At 35.9% G+C, this 19,624-nt stretch overlaps 1 protein-coding gene across 3 annotated transcripts in view; it reads right to left on the bottom strand.

Moving 5' to 3' along the window:
- Positions 1-19,624, bottom strand: part of LOC145690858 (PCNA-interacting partner-like) — a 114,773-nt gene that overhangs the window by 26,713 nt on the left and 68,436 nt on the right. For 2 of the 3 annotated variants that reach the window (XM_081766225.1, XM_081766226.1), the window contains exons 6-7: positions 15,223-15,353; positions 8,722-8,817 (exon numbers count right to left, since the gene is read on the bottom strand). In XM_081766225.1, coding sequence (XP_081622351.1) covers positions 8,722-8,817; positions 15,223-15,353 — 227 coding nt within the window. Of the gene's footprint in view, positions 1-8,721; positions 8,818-12,559; positions 12,679-15,222; positions 15,354-19,624 lie in introns of all 3 variants that reach the window. The other variant, XM_081766227.1, reaches the window with a different exon arrangement.

Raw genomic sequence — 19,624 nt, 5'->3', positions numbered from 1 at the left:
TTGTATCTACAACCACTGATTATAATAAAGGAAAATCATCAAAGATAGAGCCTGTTCCTCGAGCGCTGAATTCATATCGAAAAGCCATACTTGCTATCTCTTACTGTTCTTGCTCTATGGAGAGTAATGCTGAAACCGGAAGTGTTAACTGACAAAACTGACTGACGCTATCTATTTCCGTTTTATCGATTATGCGATCAGTGTTGTAACAGAAAAATCGCAAAATTTTCACCAGTTCTGGTTTGTAGGCATACACAAAATTCGAGAAAAAACTCATTTTTGGAACGCAGAATCTGTGCCATGAAAACCACTTTCCGATATCTCATACAGTTTTTTGCTCTATCAAATTAAGTAATACTGAGACCGGAAGTACTAGTTAACTTCAATCTCTTCCGGTATTGGTAGACAATTGCGGGTGGTGGTGGTATGTTCTCTTAAGATGCTGAATCTGCTGCAGAAAACCGTTTGTGGCTACCTGTTATCGTTTCTGTTTTTATGGCAATGAACATTAGAACCGGAAATAGCCTACTTGATTTCTACCACTTCCGGTTTGAATAAAGGGTTAACGCAAAAGATGATACCTTCTCTTGGGATGCTGAATCGACTGCAATAAACATCTTCTCGATATATTTTACTGTTTTTGCTTTGCGGAAATCAGTATTGAAACAGACTCTGAACCATTTCCAGTTTTGGTAGAGTGTTGCAGGTACTCATGGTATATTTATTGAGACACAGAATTGTTTGCAATAAACCGGTTCTCGTTATCTGTTATTGTTTTCGTTCGACGGCGATAAACGTTCAAACTAGAAATCGCTAATTCCAACCACTTCCGGTTTGAATAGAGGATTAATTTAGGGTTAATGGAACCTATTTCGGGGATGCTGAATTGATTGCAGAAAAAGTGCTTCTCGATATCTCTGATCTTTTTGCTCTGATACCCATAGACAGACGGGCGGACGGACAGTCGTTTTGTTAAGACTTCCGACACTTATGCATAACGTAGTTTGGAAGTGTAAAAACTAAAGATCTTGTTGTGAAAAAAAGACTTAAGACTTTGTGTATCCCTGATCATGAGTGTCCGATTTTGATTTTCGAAATATTAGAAGAAAAATTATCCAAGAAACATTAGACGTTAACTTCAAAGAATTTTCAATATTCTATGTCTGAAGATGTTTTATTACTATATTATATAAATTTATGGTATTAACATGTAATAGAGTAATACCTTAAATCAACAATAAGAAATCACACGATTTCAAATCACAAACCTATAAACAAAGATTTCACTGCTAGTTATACTGAAGTATCAACAATTAACTTTATCACAAAAAAAATTATACCTACTAAATCACTGTTCTATTTTAAACTAAATATATAATTTTACTCAATTTTAAACACGTAAAAAGTGAGTGCTTTAATAATAAATAATTAATATACAAAATTCACGTCAAAGTTGTTAAAAATTGTTCAAGCGGTGTTTCTCCACCAACAAACATCGGTTGTTGCAGTCAAACTCATATCTTCATGTAAGTACCTACTTATCTGATGATATCTAAAATTATTTATCGTATGACTCGAATCTATTATAATTACTCTTAATATGTGTGATTTATATCATCTAAATAAAGAAAATCACTAGATGTGTTTCATTAATCTTGTAATTCATAACTTATCAAAACTGTAAAATAAACTATTTGATATTTAAAATGTGTGACTACGATTCTCAAAAGAAATTATATCCCTTTATTATTATTATTATTATTATTATTATTATTATTATTATTATTATTATTATTATTATTATTATTACATATCCAAGATGGCGCCGTCTGAAGACGCATGTGGATTGTGTGACAAGCCATTTCTTGGCAAACAATTAATACTAGCGTGTAGTTTATGTGTAAAAAGGTTTCATGTGAAAAACTGCCTAAAGTTTGTATGTATAGAGTACGATATGTACTCAGAAAAAGATGTATCAACATAGAAATGCCAAAATTGTATAAGGAACAAGGACGACACCACAATGGTCACTCCCATACTGACGAAGAATATTAGGACAAGAGCAAGAATTCAGATTGAAATAAGTGAGAATGAAGACTTAGATGAAAATGCACGTACAACTCTTAAATAGAAATAACCTAAGTTGTTCCACATGTCATATAATGAAAAATAAGCTATGTTAAATGTTATCAATATTAAAGAACGAATGAAAAATATGACTCACTGAAAGCAGAAATCATTTCAGTTAAACAAGAAAACATAAAATTGAATGAATTAATATCGAGTGGAAATAAAATTAAAACATTTGCTGAGGTAGTGAATAATCCATCGCCAACAAACAAAACAGTGTACAAGGTAAAAATATAAACACAACCACGAAGGTCAATGAACCAGCTTGTAGCACATCACAAGAAGATTGCGGGTGATAGTGAGTGGCAGGTTGTTACCAATTGCCGGAGGCGTAACATCCAACCAAGACAGAGAGAAACAAACTAAATGCATGAGTCAGGTCCCCTCAAGAGAGATCGTTCCAATTTAATGAAAGGAAAAGTGAACACAGAGAAGCTGAAGGCCAATAAGAAACCCACTCGTGTGGCTCCTTTATTCGTTACACGGCTTGACCCAACTGTTTCTTGTAATGACGTCTGTGAGTTCGTGAAAGAAAGTGTAAATATTGAAGTTGGAAAGTGCGTAAAATTAAAGACCAAACATAACAGTTATCTTCATTTTATGTAAGTGTACAAGAAAATGAGTTTGATACTGTATGTAATGCAAATGTATGGCCAGATGGTGTATTGTTTACTAGGTTTATGGACCGTCTAAAAACTGAAATGGTTGTGGAAGCACCTGAAAATGAATTGAACGAAAAGGAAGAAAAGTCAGGTAAATAAAACTGTCTTTATTAATAGCTTAAACCAAAATATGAGTACCTTGCACTTATTCTATCAAAATGTAAATGGCATTAACACAAAAGAACGGTCTTCGGACGAAGTAAAGTGTGAAAATTACGATATCTATTGTATCACAGAAACATGACTAAAGGAAACAAATGTACATTTTGTACAATTATCTAATAAGTACAATATCATTAGGAGGGATAGGAACCTGGCATTAGAAAACAAATCTAAAGGAGGTGGGTGTAGGTTTTAATAAACAATAAATATTCATACTCAATGATACAAATTCCTGACGATAGGTTAGATGTAATAATACTAAAAATTTTAATCCCTGACAATAAACCACGTTTTCTTTGCACTATTTTCCACCTACACTACCGTTAAAGAATTTTACAAACTACTGTGACTGGTTGAGTTCTTACTTGTTGACAACAAACGGTAATTTTATAACATTAGGTGATTTTAACGCTGGAGGAATCGACTGGGAACTGGGACTGTAACTGCTAGCAATTTTTATGTTAAGAAAAAACAGAAAAGGTAATAGAATTAAGCAGCCTTCTTCAATTGAATCAGCTAAATAAGTCATACGATGTCATGAATAAGGATAAAGTATTGGACCTTTGCTTACGAATATAGAAAATAGTGCAATAAATTTTAATGTTGAACCAATTACAAAAATTAATCGTTTTCACCCACCATTTGAGTACTCATGGAATATTTTAAAAATAATAACTTAAGAAAGAACACAAAATAGATCAGCAATTATAACTTCAAGAAAGCTGATTTCTTACAGGTTTATTACGGAATAAAGAATATAAAAGAAATTAATGATCCTACCAACAATGTCGATAAAATGTCTGAAACCTCGTAAATAAGAAAACAAAGTGTTTTGTAAAGGCTAGACAATCAAATAATAAAATTTGGTATCAGAGGTACTCCGATTTAAGGAAGGTGGTCAAAAAGAAATATCTAGAGGCTAGAAAAGTTTACTTCTTATCACTGGATAACAGTATTTGTAAAGACAATCTGTACTTCTGGAGATCATTCAAAAAAAAAAAAAAAAAAAATCACACAACAAACAAATACCAAAACAGATGAAGTATAATAAAACATCATTGTTAGAAATTACTGACATAGCAGAATGTTTTAAAGTTTTATTTTATAATTCTTTTAATTTTGACTCCAACCAAAATAAAAAATGTAAGATTACGAAACTGACAGAATACAATGGTAATTATAGGTCGATTTGTATTCCATCCATTACGCAAAAAGAAGTAATTAAAACAATTAGTAAAATTAAGGAGAGTACTACACCTGGACCTGATAACATTCCATATTATGTAGTAATGAAGTCAAATTTACCAGACATATATAACGCATCGTTAAAGACTGGAATATTTCCTTCAAAATGGAAGCAATCATATGTAGTCCCAATATACAAACATGGTGATCAAAATGACGTTAAAAATTATAGGCCTATAAGTTTAGTAAGTGTTTTCTCTAAGATTTTTGAAATAATTGTGCACAAACATTTATATTTCCATGTAAAGAATATCTTGAGTGATACGCAACATGGTTTCTATAAAGGTAGATCAATTGCAACAAATCTTATCCATTTTACTGATTTTACATACTTTGCAAGAGTAATTTACAGGTAATGTTATACAGGGGTTGGACAAAAAAATCTAAAATGTTTGCAAAAGTGTGAAAATCATACCTAGTATGGTGTGGGCCTCCTTTTGCATCCAAAACAGCTTGGATCCGACGTGGAATGGACGTATACAGATCCTGAATCGTGGTGTGTGGAATTTAGTATCATTGTTCTTCCAAAACATGCTCCAGTTCCTTAAGGGATGCTGGTGGAGGGTAATGAGACCGAACACGCATTTCTAACTCAGACCACAATGGCTCAATGATGTTCAGATCTGGTGATTGTCGGACCCTGGGGTGATATGATAACTCCTGGTCATGCTCCTCAAACCATGATTTCACCGTTTTTACTGCGTGACAGGGTGCCAAATTATCTTGGTAGATGCCATCACCATCAGGGAGCAATATTTGGGCCATGGGTAGAACCTGGTCCCATAAAATGGCCTCATACGCCTTAGCATTCATCATTCCATGCAGGGCTATGATGGGACCTGCAGAAAACCACAATATCACTGCCCATACTGTAACAGAACCACCCCCATTCCTTACAGTTGGGAGCAGACAGTCTGTATCATAGGCCTGAGACGGTGTTCATACGTAAACACGACCGGTTGTTGGAAACAAGGTGAAGGTCGATTCATCAGACCACATTACGTGTTTCCACTGCTCATGAGTCCACGCCTTGTGGTCCTTGCATCACTGGATACGCCTTTACGCATTTACTGCTGTGACCAGGGGTTTGGCGATAGCGGCCCTGCCATGAATTTTCATTTTATGAAGTTTCTGTCGCACTGTTTTCGATGAAACCGGGCTCTGTAGGCCGGAATTGAGTTCAGACGTAATTTTCATTGCAGTGGTCTTCTTTTTAGCTGCTACAATCCGTTTTAATGCCCTCCGGTCCCTATCTGACAGGATTGTCTTTCGACCAATGTTGTGCTTTGCAGGCGTCGTTTGCCCATGAATTGTGTATGCCTTCGTGACATTGGATACAGCGCCTTTCGATACCCCCACAATGTTGCCACTGTTGCCACTGAAGCTTCAACCAGACGGGCCCCAACGATCATGCCTCTTTGGAAGTCTGTCAGGTCACTCATTTTACCGCACCACTTTCATACCACGATACTCACAGGTGAACTGGTTATTGCTGACGGAAGAAGGTCCACATGACACATTGAAAACAAAAAACGATCGGCAACAACAACACGTGTTGTACAGTGAAAGGCCAAACTTACGTGTCCTGTATGAAGTGTTTTTAGATTTTTTTGTCTAGCCCTGTATATATCGATATGTCAAAGGCCTTTGATTCCATTGATCACAAATTACTACTAAGTAAATTATCAAATATTGGCCTATCATTGTAATATATTAGTTGGTTTGAAAGTTACTTATCAAATAGAACTTTTAAAGTAAAGATAGTGAATGTAACATCTAGTCAAGGTCGAATAGGGAAGGGGATACCTCAAGGATCTCCCCTGGGGCCACTTCTTTTTTCTCTATTTACCAATGATTTACCAGGGAAAGTCGAATACTCAAAAATACTTTTACATGCAGATGACTTAAAGCTTTTTAGAGTACTTAATAACGAGTATGATAATTATCTGCTGCAGAAAGATTTAGATGCAGTAAATCATTGGTGTGAAAATGATTTATTAATGATCAACTCAGAAAACTAAACATATGACATTCACTAATAAAACTCAATATTTTGTTAGCAAATATAAAATTAGTGGAGTGACAATAGACAAAGTTGAACAAATTGAAGATCTCTGTATTTTTTGACAGACAATTAAAATTTGGCAATCACATAAATCACATAGTACAATCGACAAGAAAAACAATAGGTTTTATATTTTATCAATGGCTTGATTTTATAAATGGTAGTTCTTATGTGTACCTACATAAGACGCTTGTTAGATCCAAATTGGAATTTGGTTCAGTTGACTGGAACAGTCTATGCAACACACTTGTAAAAAAAAAAATCGAAGCTGTACAGAAATGTTTTATAAGGCTACTATGTTATAAAATGAAAAATTATTATTATGCACATGAATATGGATATTGGTTAACATTTTGGGGACTTCCAAGCCCTATCGGATGGAGGAAAGTTATTGATAGGTTATTTATTCAAATGGTGTTGGATAACAAATATAGTAGCGAATATTGCTTAGAAAATGTACGAATAAGAGTGCCGCCTTAAAATGTTAGGAATCGATCGACATTGGTTGCATTAAATTCAAAACGTGAAATACTAAGAAGGATGATAATGTCTTACAATTTAAAATGAACATAGGCCTATGTTAGGTTTAATATCAGAGCATTTCTTACAAAAATTAAACTGTTTTAACTTTATGACAAGGGTTTTAGCTGCTTATCTTTATTTTATTGTTATTGTGTATTTTTAGTGTATTTTTATGTTATAATCTTTTACTCAAAGAACCAGTCTTTTATGTTAAAATATGACAGTAAGTGAACATTTTTGCATGTTGGATATGCAATGTTAAGTAAAGTTGTTTCATTCTTTTAAATGATAGTTAAATGAGACTTTAATTTGCATAGTTCTTTTAATCGTATATTATGAAATTGACTTTTTTTTTTTTTAATATTTTGTTTTATATATCAGTTTGAACCTTATAATTTTAATATATTAACCTTCTGACAAAGGCCCTTACCTGCTCTAATAGTCATTCTATACTATATATATTTCTGGTGTGTTTAAAATTATTATATAATGGTTTTAAAATAATGCTGTATCTTTGCTTATGAGCTGTTCATAGCGCTTAAAATAAAGCTGCTGCTGCTATTATTATTATTATTATTATTATTATTATTATTATTATTATTATTATTATTATTATTATTATTATTATTATTATTATTCCAGAAAAGTAAATGATACTGGTATACGAAATACGGACAAAATCGTAGGAAGTCATCAAGAAAATCGTATTTGTTAGGTTCGCTCGTCAGTATCATTGTTAGAGGAAGATTGAGAAGAATCAGAACATCTTCCCACCTCTATGAAACTCTGGAGAAGTGTCAGTACTAATTGGCCGATCTACGGCATAAGTGTCATAAATTGTCCTCATAATGGAGTCTACAAATGTCCTCAGTGACACACGAAGTGGGAATAAAATGAAGTTTCTTTTCTTGCTCATTTGAGAGAGAGAGAGAGAAATTATACAGAAATAATCACACTAACACAGTGTTTGTATCATGAAGCAGGAGGACTTAGGAACAAGGTGTACGACCTCCTTTAAGGTTCGTCATACAAAAACTGAACTCTAAGTTTAACGTCCCACGGTTATGCCTCTTAGGCTAAAGGAGATGATGATAATGAGAAATGAGTGAAATGAAAGAAGTGGGAGGAAACGGGAGGACCCCGAGAAAACCCACGAGCACGGTATTTGTCCACCACAAAGTCCACACGGCACGAGCTGGGATCGAACCAGGGACTCGTCATACAAAAAGTGGCACTGCGAGTAAGCTCTACTGCTCTAGGAAACCTTTTCTCCCATACAGGCTGAATGCTGAGTAACATGAAGATCTACTTAATGCTAAGTAACATGAAAATAAGCCCCGGAACAATCATGTACTTCAAAGCCATTCCTCGGTAAAATTCTGAAATTCCAAAACTCAGAATGCAGTAGATGTCACCTAAACTTGTGACTCTGTTTGTCTCAGAAACGTTTGGCTGCACACCCAACGTAAACATTTCTGCTAGTAATGATGCTTTCCGTTTTATTATACCAAACACTTAGCAACTCAGTAGGTCTAGTTTCACACATCAAATCATGGGGGTAGAGACTCAGTCTGATTACAGGGCACAGCTTGCGCCCATGGCATTATCTGGGAGAACAATTCTACATTGAGAATGGTATATTAGGGGAGGCAGAATGATAGATTTCGCAGAGTTACACCCAAGACCTTGGGGGTATGGAAATCCCCTGAACTCTCTTAGCAGTTTTTCTACATCATCAAATAGATAAGAGTCATTGGTCTTGCTTCAAATCTCTACATAAACACCTACTATCCTGCGGAAAAAGAGTTAAACATTTCAGGTTGTACGCACAACAAATACATTATCTCACCAGTATTTCCTTTTCCAGCTTACTTGAGAAAATGTTACGAACTCAATCCTCTTAGCTCTCAAAAACTAAAAATAATTAAATTTTACCTGGGCTTTGGAGTCTCTAGTTTCTTGGCTCCTAGCCTTTCACGCAACGGTCTTGTATCGATTTCATTATCTGCTTCAGTCTCACCTTCAGGTGTCCTGCAATAAATTAATGTCATTAGTATTCATTAAACAAAGTATCATGCTACACATAGCCAATTTACAGATTCAGCCGTTTTAGCATTGAGCATAAATATATACATATATATAAAACTAGGGAAAAAAATTACAAGTCAGATGGGCCTATTTTGACCCAAAAATAAAATCTTTTGCCGCGATTCCTGTATTATTAATGCTAGGAAGACATATATATATATATATTGTAGCGAACATGCAGCCAGAATGGGCAAAATTATAAGTTTATTTTAAAAACACCTTTTATTATTAAGAAATTAACATTTCTTGTTTGGAACTGTGAGCATCCTTTGCGATCCCAGAATAAACTGTTATTTTGGAAATAGGGACACGGATGTCATAGTAACACACTTTCACTGACTTAAAATTAAAACCCATATGAATAAACTAGGATGCTTATCCATATATAAGCTCAAATTTAGAAAGTTTATTTGTCCAATTCAACACGAGCGAATAGAGTGTCAATGCCGTCGCTCTGTGCGCCGAGCGATAGGACCCGATGCCAATACGTCGGTGGTGTAGCATCTAGCACCAGAGGTTCAAGTAGCTGATCCGGCCCACATCCAAGTGTTCAAAAACGTTTCTGCCTGAGACGACCTCCAGAGAGGACTTCACAGACCCAGTCCAGCTCTGCCGAGGTTGACGTCGAGGACACCCGCCAGCCAAGTTCGAACCCTGGACCAGAAGGTTCCAAGCCGAGTAGCGAGGCCCAGCGAATCTAAGAGGCTACGCCACAAGGGAAGAAGAGGAGAAGTTTCCCGGTGGGTTTGAACCAAGAACCTCAACAACTGAATACAAGTGCATAATGCATCGTATAAGTCCCAACAACAACAGTATCAACAGTTAGCCCAGTTCATTAAACAGCATCCAGCCAAAAAATACGTGAATAAGCAAAACCATATTTAATTTTTTTTTTTTCAAAGAGGTTCATTTAAAGGAAAAGGAAGCTAATATTTTATTTCCACACATAGCCTTGCATTAGCATGTTTTAATTCATTTGTCTCAATTTAGTTAGCCTTCAGCTAACGAGACACCCGGTCATAAACCGAGACCCTTCAGGTCAATGTGTAAACCGGTCTAGTTAAAAATTTAAATTATCCCCTTTTAAAACTCCAAATCTTTCATCTCATTCATTCATCTTTCCATCATTATCTATTTTATAATAAAATATAAAATCCAATTTCCAATCTTTCATTTACATAACATATTTCGGCTTAAAACCTTCTGGTTCAGGGTTCAAACTTGGCTGGCGGCTGTCTCGTCATTAACCTCGGCGGAGCTGAACTGGGTCTGTAAAATCCTCCCTGGAGGTAGTCTCAAGCAGAGACATTTTTGGACACTTGGATGTGGGCCGGATCAGCTACTTGAACCTCTGGTGCTAAATACTACATCACCAAAATATTAGCGTCAGGTCCTATCTCTCGGCGCACAGAGCGACGGCGTTGACACTCTATTCGCTCGTGTTGAATTAGACAAGTAAACTTTCTAAATTTGAGCTTATATATGGATAAGCATCCTAGTTTATTCATATAGGTTTTAATTTTAAGTCAGTGAAAGTGTGTTACTATGACATCCGTGTCCCTATTTTCAAAATAACAGTTTATTCTGGGATCGCAAAGGATGCTCACAGTTCCAAACAAGAAATGTTACTTTCTTAATAATAAAAGGTGTTTTTAAAATAAACTTATAATTTTGCCCATTCTGGCTGCATGTTCGCTACAATACATATATATATATATATATATATATATATCGAGAGAGAGAAAGAAAGAGAGAAAATCAGAATATAGTGAATTGAGACCTCTATTAGATTCCATCATCTAAATGTCATTTTGTCATTTTTCAAAAGGGGTTCTGCATTTAAAAAAAGAAAAAAATGTAACATAATAGCCCCGCACTTGGAGCTATTACGGGACATGCTTATTATCCAGGACCAGATGGTCATACGAATATGTGAAGGTTATTAAAGACAATCGCGGACATCACCTGTCAGAAAAACCAAGTTTGTGACTGTAATTTTCTTTTCTGTATTTTTTCAAAATCAGTAATACGACAGTCCAGAAAATGATGGAAATCTTAACTATATGGAGTTTTTGTAATTCTCAAAAATATGACCTTCTACTTTACTAAGAATTTATTTCAAAGAGTTTCCTTTGTTTCTGCCACGTTTCTCATTTTAAAAATTAAGATTAAAGTGATAAACACAGTGACACACAAAGCTTTGAAGAAAAGGCTAGATATTACTGACGACATATAAATTAGTTGTTTATATTATGCTGTTATTTACGAGCTGAATAATGATAAAGTTTTGATATTTTATAATAATAACAAAAACTAATATATAAATAGAACAGCAATACATTTCAATGGTCATAACAGCTGTTTCACAATAGTCCCGTGAGCTGTCTCATAATAGTCTCGTGACTGACAGCTCCTACCTCCTTACAGGCTGCTTGATTCTGGTACTCTTTAATATTTATTACCTGCCAACGTTTTCAATTCTGGATTACCATGTGCCGTTCAAGAGTTAAAATAAAAGTTCCCTGACGGTACTTTTTTTTTTTTTTTTTTTTTTTTTTGTGGTCACAAAATGGAGAGTTTTGGGAGGATTTTAATTTTTTGTTTTGTTTTACCAATAGTAGTGCTGAAGTATGTTTTTCATATCTGAGTATAACAGATCAGTCAACGAGCTAGTATGTAGTACTTTTTAGAAGTCTCTAATATACATCGTCTTAATTCTGTGCGTCTCATTATAGCTCCTCCTTTTAAGGGGGTTTCACAATAGCTTCACCAGACCCTAATTCAAAAGTAAGTTCGAAGAAATAGAACAAAACAAAACAAAAAGACTTAAAATTTTAAAAAAAAAGTTTCGAAAAACTAAGAATAAACAAAACACAAAAATATAACAAAAAAAAAAAAACTCAAAATGTACGAATGATGGTAAAAACATAACAGATAAAATGAAAAGAAAAACCTCAGAGAATGTTAATTATTTCAAAAATACAAATAAATGCAAAAATAGTCTCTGAAAACAAGTTATCCTCCAAGATATGAGTAATATTATCAGGTAGGTCTGAACGTACTCTGAGATGTAAGTATTATCGATATTCTATAAAAACGTATGAATACTCAGCGAGACCATAAAGTCACTATTCGGTTTTGTATTTAAGGTACATACTCTTATTGGAAATGAAGCCTTGGAGACCACCTGCACAGCAGTTAGATCTGGACTAAACGTTGAGTGTCCACGTATTAGACCACATCAGCACTCTCCTATTGATATCTCGTGTTTTGAAAGCACATCAGGTAATAAATGAACGTTTTAAGCAAGGTTGGTTCGTTTAAACAAATAAATAAATCCGACAAATCATGTGATCTTCATAGTGTGATTTGCACGTATCTCAAAGCATCTAGATCTTTACTTTCACATTACAAACCCAAGAAACATGAATGTAAATGATTTATTGAAGTCATAAGTATTTTCTGAATATTTTCTGAGAATGGTTCAGAACCAGAGTGAGCTAAACTGAGTTATCTTTATTCACTTCCTTTATTAAAATGCAAATTAAATTAAGTCGTCGTATTTCTGACTCAGTGTACTAAATTAGATCTTCTGTACTCTGTAGTTTTTGTTTTCATTTAAAGATATGACTACCAAATTTTAAGTTTCTCATTAAATTCTAATATTATGTTAATCTAAACTTACTTATGTGTAGTTGGCACTTTCTTCCATTCAGGTGCAGGTTTGTAGGCGGCAAATGGAGAATTACTTTTTTCTCATAGCAACGGTTTGCCTGCGGATTTTGGTGCGAATTGTAAATTCGTCTGCAATAAGATTAAGATTGAGTCCTGCAGAAAGTTCTTGATGACAATTTAAAACTGCTAACACGTTAAGCCATTTTTGTCCCATAATATATCGTAGATAGGACTTTAATCGTTTTACAGTAGAAAAGGATTCCTCCCCTGTGCAAGTGGTGGATGGTAGCGTCAAAAATAATCGAATGGCTCAGTGGTAGAGCGTTCACCTCCGGTGCTTGGGGTCAATGGTTTGATCCCAGTTCGCGCCGTGTGGACTTTGTGGTGGACAAACACCATGCTCGTGGGTTTTCTCGGGGTTCTCCCGTTTCCTCCCACCGTTTCATTCATTTCTCATCATCACCGTCTCCTTTAGCCTAACCGGCATAAGCGTGGGACGTAAAACTTAAAGATTTCATTTTTTCCATTAGATATCGTTACACGAAGGAATAACAAAAAGTTGTTGTACTTAACAACATTAAGCATATCTATATTGTTAAAGATGAGGACGTCTCTGAAACATGTGAAAAAGTCGCTACATCAAACTCAGAAGATCCCGGCGTGCAAAGCTGTGGAAGTCAGCCTCTATTGCTAGGAAACTTGTGCCCACTAAATATCATTCAGATCCAGCTAGTAGTTACTGAGAAATAAAATACTACGTACAAGATAAGCTAAGCATACCGTGGCCGAGCTCGGTCACCAAATTTAGCGCTCTTTATTCTTTAGACCAGTGCTTCACTACATTTTTCGACTCACGACACATTTTACTAAATGTCTACTACATTGCAATACATTTACTTGATATTTTATTATTAATAATATGAATTATAATAGTGTAAGCCGTACGACTCTATAAATCAACGGCTCTATGCAGTGCTGGACATTGTTGCTGTTGCTAGACGCGTTGATGGTACAGTTTGTCTATAAGCTGCTATTAACTAATTATTAAATACATCATGATTTTTAAATTCTAAATTTTGTGACACACTGTGTAGTACTGCACGACATACTGGCTGGGAACCATTGCCTTAAACGATGGGCTACTTGCTCAACGAATTTGGTTTAGATTCGGGCAGTAACTTCCGAGAAATAAAGTACCTCCCCCCCCCCAAACACACACACACGCACACGCACATAAACACTCCTACCTGTCTAGCTCTGAAGTAAAACCATAAGCTCCCCTATGCTTATGCCGGGAGCTAATAAAACGTTTTGTAGATGTTGAAGTTACTGACAACTATGTAGATGTGGTAAAGTGGACAAGAACGGGATTCTTCTAGAGTTTCAACTCAACGTTTAGTTAGTTAGTTAAATACTTAGTTACTTAGGTTATTCAATCAAAATCTTTGAAACCTTTAAGCCCCACGGTTATGCCGGCTAGGCTCAAGGAGACGATGAGAAGAAATGAATGAAATGGTGGAATGAAGGAAGTGGGAGGAAACGGGAGAACCCCGAGGAAACCCACGCACATGGTATTTGTCAACCACAAAGTTCACTTGGCGCGAGCGGGGATCGAGCCAGGGATCCCATGCACCAAAGGTGAACGCTCTGCTACTGAGCCACTGAGTGATTCAATCAGTCAGTCAGTAAGTAAGTTGCTTAGTTACTTAGCTAGTTAATTAGTTGGTTAAAACTATTGAACTGTTGCTTCAACGATGTACATAGCCTGTGTACTTTTTCAAAGCTTTATTGTTGCAAATTTTCAATAGCAGCCGTCCATTTGTGATACAAAAGAGTTTTGTGAACAATTGTTGCATCCTGTCTGACTACAGAAGTTGGTGCATTTTGGAAAACTGCAACTGCGTCGTTTGGATTCAAAGAAAGCACAAATTTGCTTCGTCTTGTCAAAATTCCGCACATTCATCATGGCTGAGAGATTTGGAATAAAATTTTAAAATTTGCAGTAAAAGAAGAGAAAAGGGGATTGCGGGCAGATTAAGAGATTAAAAGGCTCCAAACGAGAGGGGGGGGAGGTAGAAAATTAACTATGTTCCCAGCTGAAAGCGACACTTGACACATCGGCTAATTTCTCGGATAGCTCCTTTTTTGTTCTCAAATAAGAACGTAACCTGAGTAATAAATAATTACGCTACATAAGACTCAAAATGATATGAAGTCTCCAGGCGACTATAATACACGGAAGGAAAAACTCTGTGCTCCGATCGAGAATAGAATTAGAAAATATAATTTATCTATAATTTGTTTTCTTGCACTTAAATCACTATTATTTTTATTATTGTATATACAGTAATAATAACAAACCACAAATCAGTGTGCCAACCAAAATTCATAAATGTAAGTTTGTGACATTTTTTTTGGAACGTTTTCTGGTTCTCAGTATAAAACTGTTAGCTCCAAAAACCTTATCAACCCATAATGACGAGCATGTTGGTACTACAAATTCAAAAGAACTCAAAGCCAAATTCTCAACCTTAACAAGAAAATCAGCGATTATCTTTATTTCCATGACCTTTCCTCAAGTTCTGCATGACTACAGTAATCAACAGATCTCTTGAAATATCTTTCACACACAAGAGCTACGAAAATACTTTTTCCAGTTGTTACAGATTTTACCTGAATAAAGTCATCAACGACGGCAATCGAACGGGAGTTCCCTGCGAGAGAGAACTGCTTCCTCCCAGAGCATCAAGGATAGAAAGAGAAGGTGTTTTTGATGCCATGCGATCAATCACGCCTCTTAACACCTGAAACAGTCAAGTTAAAAAAAAAAAAAAAAAAAAAAAAAAAAACGAAATAACTATGTTAATTAAGTGAATATAATAGTTAAAATATAACTTGTAAATTTCCTTATAGCGGATAAAAAACAGTCCTTTATTGATTTTCAGCAAATATCTTTTTATATATTAAGACTGTACTTACTTTTCTCAACAGGTTTGTTAAACCCAAATCCTAATTTTGATGGCTATTAACTCGGGAACCAACGAAATATCGTAGTATGTAGACCTTTAGTGCAGGTCATTAAATGTATTTCATATGCGTTCTCAGCTCGTCAAGCACTAACACCATGCCAATTTTAGTCAAAATCGAATGAGTTCCATTAATCGCATTTTAGTGAAATTTCTTGATTTTGCTAAGTGCAATCCTAAATTTGATGCCCAACAACTCAGAAACCAAAGAATTGCACACAATACTTCATACGTGTACTAAACTAGACAAAGGAATGTGTAAGAAAAGGGGATCGTGGAACAGGTTAAGAAAGCCCGCATAAAAGTGCACTTTTTTACATGAATATTTCTCATATTTAGTTTTCCTTGATCCTACCCTATTTGCAGGCTTCGACACTGATTGCGACGATCAATAAAGGTACGCGGACTTTTGGCGATAAAATACTTACTTGGAAATTCCTGCAGTTTATTTTTCAAGTTGACCGCCTTAAGTTCACGACACTATCAAAAGAGTTGTAAAAGGAAACTTTTAGTGAGAAACGTTGAATTCATACAAGGTTTTCAAAAAAAAGTCAAATATACGAGATGCGATTAAAAATTACGGTGAATAATTTTATTATAAACAAAGTAATAAGCATGGATGGAATTTGATTTAATCTCCGTTAAGTACTGTCTTTGGCTAGCAATGCACTTATCCCAACGCTGAATCCATGACTGAAAGCATTTCTGAAAGGCTTGTTTTGGAAGGGGATTCAGCTGCTTGATCGTGGCCTTCTCAACGTCAGAAATGGTTTCAAAACGTTTTCCTTTAAGCACGGTTTTAATATTTGGGAAGATCCAGAAGTCGCATGGCGCTATATCTGGAGAGCACACCGAATGTGGGCAGGAATATTTTTTCGGCCAAAAACTAGGGATCAAAAGCAAGGTGTGGCACAGCGCGTTTTCGTGGTGAAGAAGGAAGCAATTTGTCCATTTAATCGGCAGATAAAATGCTTTTCACCGACCCGTACGAAATATTTAGTTCTTCAGAAAGCTCTCGAATAGTCATTCGCCTGTTTGAACAAATCATTTGTGCCCTTTTTTGTACACGTTTTCATCTATTTTTGACGTCGAAGGACGTCTTGATCGTTGCTCGTTTTCAACCGATTCCTTGCAGCTTTTGAATCGCTCATACCACTTGTAAACAGCCTTCAATGCCACCGCTTCAACGCCATACACTGATTTTAACATTTTGCGAGGTACTTTGGCACTTTTTTGAGCTTAAAACAAAATTTAATAACGACGCGCGACAGACACTCTTAACACGTCCTCACTCTTCTGCATCTGGAAGCCAACTAACATGTCACAACTCGTTCAAATTCAACACTGACTGTACTAAAGGTTTAGACTACCGGACTTACTAGTTGAAACGGATAACATCGATAGATGGCACTGTGCAACTACGTTCACCGTCCTTTTTGATCACACCTTGTAAGTATTTAAAAGAAATCTGAAATGATTGTCTTAACAGACATAATTTTAAAATGGCATATCACGGTAATTATAACTCAAAAATCATGAGCATAAATTTGTGTACAGCCTCGTTCAAAGAAGCCTGGCCACCCACTTACCTGATCTTTTTTGGTCAATATGAACTTTATTTTACGTCATAGTACAAACATTTCCCCCACAGACAGCTGCAAATATGTCCTTTTCGGGGTGCGTGCTCAAATTTACAGATAATGAAGACTGCATAAACACCAAACTGGTACAAATGAAATTAAATTTTTGAGTTTTACGAGTGGCACGCTTATACACTGTAGATTAAAGGAGACAGATGACTAAAGGTTATGAAAGGAACTGGTGGATTGACTGTGTAAGAGGAAAAGGAAACCCCCGGAAAAAAACCTACGGACACAATGTTGTCCACCACAAATTCTCATGGTCTGGGATCGAATCACGGACATCACATCAGACTTGAACATTCTACCACTGAGCTACTCTGTTTCCTTGTAAATTTTAGGAATTAACCAGAGTTCACAGCGAACTTCTGCTATTTATTTTACTTACTTTTCCTGAATTCCCATAACTAAATAAGTGATGTTTCCTTGGCCTCCGATACAGCGAATACTAGCATTTAAGGTTCGGTTTAGAATTTTTTTTCTAATCGGCCTTCACGATACACATGAACAAGTAACCATATATCACAATTGGGCCTACCTTTTTAATTATCTGCAACCAACAAACTTTTCCTTTCAAAGCTTTTTGGTGCTTCTGAAGCTTTATTTTCAAAGATTTTTCTTCAGCTTTTTTCTTATCATGTTCTTTCTCAATTTGCCTTGTGAGGTATATAACAGATTTATTTCAGTAACAATGGTAATACGGTGGATGAGTGAAATTTATTTGAGGCGGATGAAGTATAACTTAGATTTATTTTTAAAAATTATAAAAATTGTCGAGTTAACTGTCGAGTTAAAAGAAAGGGTATTCAACTTAGAACTAGGAAATGTAAACGAACAAAGAAACAAAAGAAAGGTAATTAACATCACGGAAAGAGAGAAACTGCAAACTAATACGCACACGTAACAGGCGGAAATGTTGTAAGCTTGCAGACGTCTGTAATTCTAGGTGATTTCAGAGAATGCCAAGTAGAATCCACGAGCTGTCGAAATTAAACTGACTAATCCATATTGAGCGAAGACATAGCTGAAAAACCTTTGCTTGGGAAATAAGGAATGCAGAAAAGTATGGGAGGACAATGAGTGCGATATCGACCTCATATAAAACGGAACCCAAGCTATTGCATAGTACATTAATTACCCGCACAGATCACACAGAGGCAACTCCAATCCGAGACAAGTCTAAGAATTCTAACTCTCGACTTTAGACCACAGACAATACGACTCTATAATTGTACTATTTTTAGAGATTACGATTAGAGCTTCTTAGTCGCCAATCTCACATCTTTCAGAAGGAAGACCCGCAGAAAAGCCTATTCAACAACAATAGCAGAAAGAAGACGACAATACGAGGTTAGTCTTAGCTCATAATGTGTTGCTGAGTGAGGCACTCATTATAACACAATTAAACATTTTTCCAACCATCTTAATTCTTGTATTCTTATTTCATCAATATCCAACACAGAATAAGCTTAATTTTAAGGATCTCGGTATTTGCCATTTACAAAGGCGTGTGAAGGAAACAACCTTCTCTTATTAATACAAGTCTTAGATTTTCTTGTTGTTTCCTACGCCACCCAAGTCGGTACTAGTAAGGAAAGGAGAAACTTTATTCTTTGATTTGACGTTTTCTTCTTATCTTCTCTGGGGAGAAAAAAAATCCCTGATTCTTGAGTTGATTTTGAGTTTAACGTCCGTCAGCAGCGAGGCTATATGAGGCGTGGACCTACTGATTAATGTGAAATCTGAACCACGAGTTCCTGCCGGGAATCGAATCCGGATATCCCACGCCAAAGGCGCGTACGCTAACCGCTCAGCTATGAAGGAGTTCTTTCTGATTCTTCTCTGAAATATAGCAATTTCCCTGAATTTCGGGATATTTTGAAGCATTTTCTTGACTCATTTTAATTCCTCTGACTTTCAAGGTCAGTGTGAACCCCGTCAACCATACGACTTATTATATCCATTCTAAAGTCATTCTCTGCCCAACCCTTGGCAAGTTCAAAGTATTCTTTTCCAAGACAATGGCCCCGGCGTAGTTGTTAACGCTCTTGCCTTCAGTGCGAGCGGTCCCAGGTTCGATTCTCGGTGGGGGCACTCGGTTGAAAAAGTGTAAAAAGCTTTTTCAGGCCAATCCTGAAAGAATTTTCCTCATTCACATCAGGCAAATGTTGGGGTGGTACCTAACTTCCGTCCTTCCCTTTCCCCGAACAGTGTGCTCGCCGAGGAACGTCATCCCTCATACGTGACGGGCTAAATAGCCTTAGATGCCGAAAGCCTAGAAATCTAAATCCTAAATCCTTTTCCAAAACTTCACATATCCAGACTTCGGCGCCGTCAATGACGTTAAACTAAAATTAAAAGAAATCTATATAGCAGCGTATGTCTTCATACGAGCAACGCAGCAAAATT

Source organism: Thermobia domestica, chromosome 7 (assembly GCF_964235325.1).
Source record: "Thermobia domestica chromosome 7, izTheDome1.hap1.1, whole genome shotgun sequence".
Taxonomy (NCBI): domain Eukaryota; kingdom Metazoa; phylum Arthropoda; class Insecta; order Zygentoma; family Lepismatidae; genus Thermobia; species Thermobia domestica.
Note: the sequence above shows the minus strand (reverse complement) of the source record. Positions and strands in the feature narration are given on the sequence as shown.